General features: G+C 34.8%; 1 protein-coding gene across 9 annotated transcripts in view; it reads right to left on the bottom strand.

Moving 5' to 3' along the window:
- The window catches only part of itpr1b (inositol 1,4,5-trisphosphate receptor, type 1b), a 135,982-nt gene that overhangs the window by 103,628 nt on the left and 22,509 nt on the right, over window positions 1-9,845 (bottom strand). For 3 of the 9 annotated variants that reach the window (XM_084100478.1, XM_084100482.1, XM_084100485.1), the window contains exons 6-13: window positions 9,447-9,605; window positions 7,085-7,183; window positions 6,630-6,713; window positions 6,387-6,533; window positions 5,269-5,373; window positions 4,082-4,126; window positions 3,932-3,961; window positions 1,691-1,845 (exon numbers count right to left, since the gene is read on the bottom strand). In XM_084100478.1, the coding sequence (XP_083956604.1) occupies window positions 1,691-1,845; window positions 3,932-3,961; window positions 4,082-4,126; window positions 5,269-5,373; window positions 6,387-6,533; window positions 6,630-6,713; window positions 7,085-7,183; window positions 9,447-9,605 (824 nt within the window). Of the gene's footprint in view, window positions 1-1,690; window positions 1,846-3,931; window positions 3,962-4,081; window positions 4,127-5,202; window positions 5,374-6,386; window positions 6,534-6,629; window positions 6,714-7,084; window positions 7,184-9,446; window positions 9,606-9,845 lie in introns of all 9 variants that reach the window. The other 6 variants (XM_084100479.1, XM_084100483.1, XM_084100481.1 and 3 more) reach the window with 4 other exon arrangements.

Below are 9,845 nucleotides of genomic sequence, written 5' to 3'. Positions count from 1 at the left end.
ATATGATTTAAGCTATACTGTTCCCATGTATTAGTGCTTTAATAGGTTCTTTGCGTGATAGGTCAAATGTTTATTACCTGCCTGGTTCAGATTACACTATTTTAGCGCGATTTTGGCACGATCCGTTTCGTGGAGACTCATAAAGGACAACGGGCGTCGGGACGCATGATTCGATCGTTTCATTTCGTATAGTGTGTCATAGTGGGCGACAACGCGTCTGTGATGCTTCACGACATCACGACAGAAAGACTAGCATGTTTAATTTTAACGGTCCTCCACGACGGGTTGAGTGTGAGCGAGAGTGAGTGAGAGTGCGGTTACAGTGAGTGTGCGTGTGTGCGCGCGAGTGAGTGAGTGAGCGAGGGACAGTGAGTGTGTGTGTGTGATTGGCCCGGCACACAAATGATTTAAAAGTGGCAGGGGCATCTTCAATACAAATTTCACCCTCACGCTCCATCACGCTGACATCACAACAACTCACAAGACAAAGTTTTTTTTTTTTTTTTTTTTTACTCACGAGACAAAGTTTCACCTCGACGAGAAATCTCGTCGCGTTTTAATCTCGCGAGATCTCGTAACACGAGATCTCGTCACACCCCTATCATTTAGAGTTGTCTACGTCTTAATTTAAATATCCTGCCGGCCTGAAAACAACATAACAATCAGCCACTGTCTGCCATTGGTAAAATCTTGAGTCGGATCTTATTTCACTCCTCAGAACTTTTTCTGGCAACAGAATAAGAGCGAAATATAAGAGAAATGAATCTAGCGTGTGTGGTGTGAATGCATCAGAAACAGGAACATTTACAGGTCACCCTTCCTCCTAAAAAGGGCATTACATTTTGCATAAAAAAGACACTTATTTTTTGCATTGTTCAATTATTGTAATTCATTTCCCCTCAAATTCTCTGTTATACTGTAAGGTTTTTTCGCAATTCTAATTATTCTCAATAACTTTTAGGCCTGTACATTACACATTAAACTGTAAACATTTTTATTTAAATCAATCAAATCAAAACCAATATAATATAATATATAAATAATACATCATTATTTACTAAAAAAGAACACTATTTTTGCATAATGGTGAGAATTTGGAGGTAAAATATGCTTAACTGTCATGAAAAACAGTCAATAGTCAACTAAAGTAATTATAACGGACTTAAAACTACCATCATTTAAGCAACAGGTAATTTCTATTTGTCTGTAAACCTATGGTTAAAATGTAGATTTAAAGAGATAGTTCACCCAAAAATGAAAATTCGGTCATCATTTACTCACCCTCAACATGTTTAAAACCTGTATGAATTTCTTTCTAGTGCTGAACATAAAAGAAGATATTTTGAAGAATGTTGGTAATTAAACAGTCGATGGTCCCTATTGACTTCCATAGTATTTTTTTTTTTCCATACTATGGAAGTCAATGGGGCCCATAAACTGTTTTGTTACCCATATTATTCAAAATATCTTTTGTGTTGTGCAGAACAAAGAAACTAATACAGGTTTGGAACTTGAGGGTAAATAAATGATGACCGAATTTTCATTCTTGGGTGAACAATCTCTTAAAGCTGTTCAAGAGGGTTTTTATATCATTATATCAGTTAATGACCAATAGTTTTGAACTGTAACATTTAAACCTGTACAAGGTTTTACCCTGACTTTTATTGGTATCCAGTTAGGTTGAGTGTACCTGGGTACGAGGGAGTCTCCTCCTCTGAGGGTGGTCGGATCCAGCTCAAATATGGAGGAGATGTCATTGCCATCGGGGACGGACACGAGGCTGTACATGACCTTCTCGTTGGGTGTGCGCAGACGTGCTCGCAGGGCGTCATGTTCTGAGTCCAGCTAGTGGAGAGAGGAGACACTGTAACCATAGAGACAAATCACCTTGGACTGTTTATTGATTATGTGACTGAGATAAAAACTGCTCTTAAGTGATGCCATTAGCCAAAAAAAACAATCTTTGATTCGTGACCTGAAATTTCTCAAAGCCCTCATGCACGTACAGTTACAAGAACATGAAGAAGAATGTGAAATCTCTTGATCAGTCACATGCGGGTTCCTTCAAAACAAGTATTTAGTGGTCAATAATAAAGCTAACTGTTGTTGATTCTTAGTTACCTTCAAAGAAACTCATTTAGATTTTATAAACTTGACCTAAGGGTCCGTTTTCGCCAAACATAATGCTTAACTTGAGATTTGTGTGCAGAGCTTATTAAGTACATGCACACAAGCAACAGGAGGGACTGATGCTATATATCAAGCCATGGTGTTATACTGCCACCTACAGGTTCTGTGTTCACACTGCTCAAACTAGCTTACCCGTACCTATAGCGCCACCATGTGGTTGGTTAAAGAAGACATTCTAGAAATTATTGAACACCAACTTTCAAATAAAATCAATTGAAAAATAAATTATCTTTTCTGGGGTTTCTTTTGAATTTATGAAATATATTGAAGGGAATACAATTCGTCAATATGTTCGCTACATGAAACGTCTAGGGAGAAACACAATTAGATGTATTAGCAGCACTTTAGAGTTTGAAAATACAACTTCCTACACATATCCTTTACTTTTTAATTAATTTTTACAAAAAAGTAGCTTGATTCGCTCTGTTTTTAACAACTAGAACACAGACATAACTTTTACTGTACCTTCTAATCACACTTCAGTAAAATTGATGTTCTTCCTCAGGATTTTTGTTTCGTTTTCCAGTGCAGTTTTCGAAAGATTTTTAAATCGAGGTTCATTTACTGGAGATTTAATGATTTAACTGGACAAAAAAATTAAAATATATATATAAAAAGTAATTTTACCTGTCCCTGATTTTCTTATTATAAAAATCTGTAGTGCAATTCAAGGGTTTTAAAACAGAAATGTGATGCTTGTATTTTTTTAAAGCATTTACATAATTTTTTTCCATTCAAAATATGAATTATTTGAGCTGAAAGGCTGTTAAAGTTGTAATGTTTGTGGTGGGTCTACTGAGCTAGGTGAATAAACTAGTTATTCATCACCAATGCAATTCCTGTGTTTTGGATTTTTCTCTGTATGTAAACCGTCTCCTTTCTGTATCCATGCAAAAGTTTGTTTTATATGATCATGAGAGTTATAATACTTGATATAATTTTGCACAGAAAATGTTGGTAGACATTTTCAATTTTTAATTACTAAAAATGTAGCTATACTTTTGAAACAATGTAACAATTTTGTCTTTTAACATTTAATGTGTTTCCCCCATTACTTTCATTGCAATCAGTGTGGTTATTGCTAACTTTAAAAACATTTTCGGTAATAGAAATAAAGCTGAAAAAAAAAATAATATATATATTAGATGCAGAATGAAATGAAAATTAGAAATGTATATTAGATGCAGAATGAAATGAAAATTAGAAATGTTGAAAAATGAAAAATGAAAAATGATTTAAAGTTGAAGAACTAACATTGCTAAAACTAAAACTAAAATAAATGTATTAAAACTTAGAAATATCACAAAAAACAATTAAAAATAACGAAAGCACATAACAAAATTACTAAAACAAACTAAAATTAGAATGAAACATACAAATAAAAAAATAAATAAAGAAAAATTCAAAATATTACATTATAATATTAAAATAACACTGACTGTAACTGCATTTTGCCCACAAATCCTGTTGATAGGTCTTGTACAGACCCACATTTCAAAGATATAATGAGCAACAAAATCAAACAAACAAACAAACAAAAACACAAAGACAATTCACAGCAGCTATGCAAAGAGGATTATGGGAAACAGAACTAAAGAGGCAGGGAGTGGGACAGGGGCATTCTTTGATTTTGGCATTTGACAAGAAGATGAAGGTATAAGCTTGGTAAATGAGCAGGTCTACTTATCATCAGGTGCTACACATCATTCCAGTTAAAAGCATCTTGAATAACTGATAGTACCTGGAAGTTAAAAGGTGAAAAATCCGCCACCTGAAGCAGGAAATCAAAATGAAAAATACAGCCAACAGTTTAGTTAAGCTTCCGGCATACCGTAAGCAAACACACAGTACACAAGAATGACAACTATTTAACAGAGTTAAAACCGCTTACAGATGAACGTGATTCCTGTGACTCTTCCACATAGTCAGGATTAACCTGTGAACAGATCAAAATCATCAAAAATATCCTCAAAATGAGAAATCAGATCATTCTATTTGACAGATAAATGATCAGGATATGAATTGATTTATTAAGCACAACTTAATAAAGAAAGTCCTGATCTTTGAACGGGTTTACTTGGTTAGCAAGATATGTTTCAGAACTTGACAAACAAGATTTTCCTTTCTTCAAAGCTTAAGGTCCGCATGATTTCAAAACTTTACATAACGCACATTCCTGGTCCAACTGTTGGTATTCAAAACAAAAAATTCTTAGTAACAGGGTTATTCTCATTAACTAAACAATTAAAAACAAGTTTGCTCATTTAAATAAAGATTAAATAAAATAACACTTAAATGGAAAAACTAATTTTCATTTAGTTTAAGCTGAAGCAGTAAAACTACTAACTGAAAAAAACTGAACTAAAAGTGAAACTAAATAAATTAGTAATAGCAATATTTTTAAATATATATATAATAAAAATGACATAAGCACATAACAAAAACAAAATATTAAAATTAAAATTAAGAAATAAAAAATACTATAATAGTATATAAATAATATATCATCAGATTTCATCAAAAATATCTTAATTTGTGTTCCGAAGGTGAACGAAAGTCTTACTGGGTTGGAACAACATGAGGGAGAGTAATTACTGACAGAATTTTCATTTTTGGGTGAACTATCCCTTTAAATGCAAATCTGTCATATAAAGAGATTTGTTGTTGCATATCCTGTAAAAATATTTTACGTAAAAAGGGCTGCTGAGGTAAAAAGAGTAAAATACTTGATTTTTTGATTGTTATAGGCTAGATATTCCAGTATATATCTCAGGTTTACGTCCAAATATCCTTAAACATATCTGTCTACCCAACCATGTTCAAAGAACAGTACCCTAGATGCGGTTAAACCTGCACTATGTAAGATTTAACCAATTCGGCGTCCAATTGAGCAAAAATGAGCTCAAATGAGGTTTGAGGCTATGACAGAAACATCCAGAGAGATGTTGAAAATCTTACAGACTGCAGATTTCAGGCAGAGAATATCTAGAGGAAGTTAGTAAGGTTCCCTACCCAGAGAGAGATGTTAGTGCTGATCTGGGAACAGCTGAGAGATGATCCCGAGCTAGCAGAACACACCTCACTCACCTCTGCTGCCAGGTAGGATCCTGTGGCCAAGTGTTTAAACCTGAAAAGACTATTCCAGTAACCAGCGCCACCACGACACGGGTCATGCTGAACCACCTGAAATATGAGATCGGGAGAAATGTCAATATGAAAGCATACGGGACATTTAAAATGCCATTAAACCAACAAATACAATATAAATGTTTTTTTAAGCTCACCCTAAAATACACAAATACATACAAATCCTGTGACAGCTATAATTTATGTTAAAATGTTGTTCGCATTTGTACTCTGCATCGAATATATATATATATATATATATATATATATATATATATATATATATATATATATATATATATATATATATAAGAGGCTTATTTTGCTGCATTTGTACAAGCCGTTTGATTAGTCATGTCACAGGGCTGTAAAGACCGGTTGCACTCACAGTGTGGATGATTCACATTTGTGTCGAAGACTCTGGATTTATGGAAGAGAACTTTTACAAAACAGAAACAATCACTCATTTTTGAGCCATTAATGCATGTCTCAAATATTGTACGCATTCATCATAGGAAATCAACACATGCTCTCGTGAATAATTAAGCGAGGCGCCTTCTTAAAGGATAAGGAGATGCAGTCTCATGAATAATTATGAGACACGATGAGTCATCGATGTAAGAAAACGTCACATCCTGTAATGTTGACACAAAGGCTGAATCCGAAATCGCCCCCTATACCCTTAAATAGGGCGATATTTGAGGGGACAGCCATTTGTAGTGGTGTCTGAAACCATAGTGGACATTATTGAGTGCACTCATTCAATCCCACAATGCACCGCAATGACGAGTGTACAACCGATGTACGCTCAACGGCTGTCTGAATTCACTCACTCGTTTTCATTTATTCCTTCAAGTGAACAGTATTAGTGGACTTTCAGATTCAGCCAAAGACTAATTTAAACCCGGAAGTTGAAAATAGTAAAAAAAAAAGCTTAAAATTAACTAGTCTTCTCCTACGATTAAAACTAATGGATGGTAACATTGTATTCTATGATGTGCAACACCCATACCTCCATTAAAATCCCAGCAAACATAGTTTAGTGTTTCATGACAAAACATGCAACTCACCTCCACTTCCCACAATGCTTTGCTGCTGGTGGCAGAGGTGGCGGACTGGCGGCCAGTGGTTCGTAAGAACACATGTTGCTTCTTCCTGTGTTCATCGCAAGTGAGAAACTTCTCCTGCTCGGCATGAAACAGCCGAACCACATCACCCTTAGCAAACAGAAAGAAGGAATTAGCACCATCACGTTCTGAAAACTGAGATGATCCTTCAACAACAACTCCAAGAACTATATTTGATGTGTATACCCCTTTAAGAATGATTTCTTTGTTGTCACTCCATTTCATAAATAAAACAATCTTCCAGCTAGTGTTGCAGTTCACCGAGTTCACCTGAGAAGAACGGAGGAGAAAGAGAGTCTTAAAATAACCTATGGTATTTTTTTACATTAGCACTTACTAAAAACAATAATTTACAATAGAGAGATATTCTGGCAGAGGAAGTGGATCTTAAATCAAAGTTATCATAGCTTAAAAGCCTTCACATTAACACTGGGTTCAGGGTGTTCTAATTGCATGGACAGTAATTCCATTTGTATGCAGCTAAAGCTAATTTAGAGCCAATTTACAGACAGCATGTTTCCATTTAAACCACTTATTGCATAGCCGTTAAGACTGGAATTTTATTTAAATACATTCATGCTTCATGGTGTAATATGCACATCAGCACAAAAAGATAAAACTGAACAAAAAAGCAGGCAAACCTCGTTGCAGCCAGGATTGTCCACTAACTGATGGCTGCTGGCGTGCAGAGGCTGACCTGCGTTCACAGGATTCAAAACCACTTTATCCCCTATCACAACCTAAAAGAGAAAAAATGAAACTCGATTAAAATATATTTTGTGAAGTAATTGTGCAAGGTTGTTGCACGTGCAAATTTTCACCATTTTTTTTTATGTGACTTACATGAAAGTGACTGTCATGTAAACAACGTATACTTTTGGGGAAAATTTACCATCAGAAGTACAGCTGGGAAAATAAGTAAGTAACTAATTAAATAAGTAAACAAAACAAATAAATTCAAATTGTATCGGTCACACACAAGCATAAACAAGACGACTCTCTGCACACAGCATACAATTAACAAAAAAATCTAAAGTATAATAAATAAGAATAAGATTAAATGTAAGGATACGATATAATGATTATTTATTGTGACTGTTTTAACATTATATATTAAATTAAATAATAAATATATTAAAATGAAATGCATAAAATTGTTCTATTTTTTATCTTTTTTGTGTTTTTCTACCAGTCAAACTAAATTACTCCCATAAAACTGCACAACTTAAGTCTGAGTGACACATACAAGATTCAATAATGCATCAACACAGAAGATATTTATGTGTTATACAGCAATCCAATAAATAGGCTCAAAATAAAGGTAAAAATGTTATATATTTAAATAGACAATTGACTATTTAATATACAATTATTTTTTATTGATTGATGGGAGTATTTATTATAAATGATTTATCTGTGCACATCATTATTTTTTTAATTCAAGCGCCCTCATAATTTTTAATCAAAATAACTTCCCCTCCCTCTTGCATCATCTCTTCTCTTCTCTGATGACGTGTTTACTGGCCGAGGGCGGGGAAACCTGTCACTCACATGAGATCGACCAATAGCAAACCACAACCATCCAATCAATTCCCAATGGACAAAATCAAGTCCCGCCCTACATCTTTTCTTATTTGAGAAGCTGTTTCACTCTGATGTACGTCACAATAGGGAAGAAAAGGCTATCCCAATTCTGACTTTAAGCTCAATTAGTTCATTTCACTAACTGCTTTTGAATGTATAGCTCAAGAATACCATACATTTAGGTTATCTGTTGCCGTGCCTCAGTTTTGCACATATTTATATCCAACAAGACCAGGCTAAGTTCAGTTTCAAAGTATTGCAAGTATTGCCGTGGTTTTCCATTATGGGGGCTCAGTGTCAGCGGCGCTCTCTCCCACAGAGGCCATTTTAATAGCATTAGCAGGGGAATTCAATGCTGTGAGCTTTGACATCATGTAACCGTCATTGGGACCTTATGTAAAAAACACTCTTTCCCCCAGAGATCAGCAGCGGATGACACCCCATGGCCCCCATGCAACTACATCTAATGGAGCAAATGGAGAATGTTTTATGCCTGGTTCTGTTTGGATTACATCTTTTCCAGAGGCTTAATGGTTGTTACTACAGTTCAGGCCATTTAGAGCCCCTAGTGAGTCCATTTGACATCACAGGTCCATTTATTTAGTTCCAAATTCAGCCTCGCACCAAGGAATTCCTCGCTTGAAAACAAGTGTGAGGTTCTGAATTTATTTGATTTGGCCCAATTTGCAGGACGGTATTTCTCATTGCTGCTCATCTCCACAGAAACTGCCTTTTGCCCCTCAGAGATTACGATATATATAAACTAATGTTCAATCATTTGGGGTCAGTAAGATTTTTAAGAATGTTTACGAATTTTATACAAAAAATGAAAGAAAGTAATACTTCTATTCAACAAGGATGCATTAAACTGATCAAAAGAGACAGTAAATACATGTATAAATGTTACAAATAAATGCTATTCTTTTGAATGTGCTAGTAATCAAAGAATCCTGAAAAAAGTATCATGGTTTCCACAAAAATATTAAACTTTTTCAACATCGATGATAATAACAAGAAATGTTTGTTGAGCAGCAAATCAGCATATTAGAATGATTTCTGAAGGATCATGTGACTGAAGACTGGAGTAATGATGCTGAAAAATCAGCTTTGCATCAAAGGAATAAATAACATTTTAAATTGTATTAAAATAGAAAATGATTATTTTAAATTGTAATAATATTTCACAATATTACAGTTTTTGCTGTATATTTGTTTTTTCAAAAACATTTAAAAATCTTACTGACCCCAAACTTTTGAACGAGAGACATTCTGTGCATGTTAAGAGTACAAGGCTTTGCAAATTTGCCAACTAGAATTGTTTCCACACTAAATGGTAAATATGGCACTATAGATAGAGGACAGCACAATTGCACAAAATGAGCCCAGTTAACAGTTTAAACTGTGTACGTTTCCACTCACACTGTCTCCTATGGAGCGGAGTTTGTAAAAGGGCTGTATGTAGAACCAGGAGCCTTCGTTTCCAGCTGAGTCCAGCGTCACACGCATGGCGTTCTTCTCCAGCAAAGCAGGCAGTCGTTTATTCACAGTAAGGTACTTATTGCTTTTTAAATGCAACAGCTGTGAAACGGGGAACACACAAACTTCTGATATTAATAGTGCAAACAACATTATTTACAAAAAGCTGGTATACCGATGAAACCCCTTTAGCTATACACATGAACATAATTAAGGTCGCATGCTGAGGTCACATGATACTGTCTTATAATAAAATGAATTATGAAGAGCAATTATGAATGCAAGCTCAATGACACAGAACAATGGATTTCTGTCCTGCCAAGTCCTCAGTGACACAGAGAG

The sequence above is a fragment of the Abramis brama genome (assembly GCF_963993115.1).
Source record: "Abramis brama genome assembly, chromosome: 23".
NCBI lineage: Eukaryota > Metazoa > Chordata > Actinopteri > Cypriniformes > Leuciscidae > Abramis > Abramis brama.
Note: the sequence above shows the minus strand (reverse complement) of the source record. Positions and strands in the feature narration are given on the sequence as shown.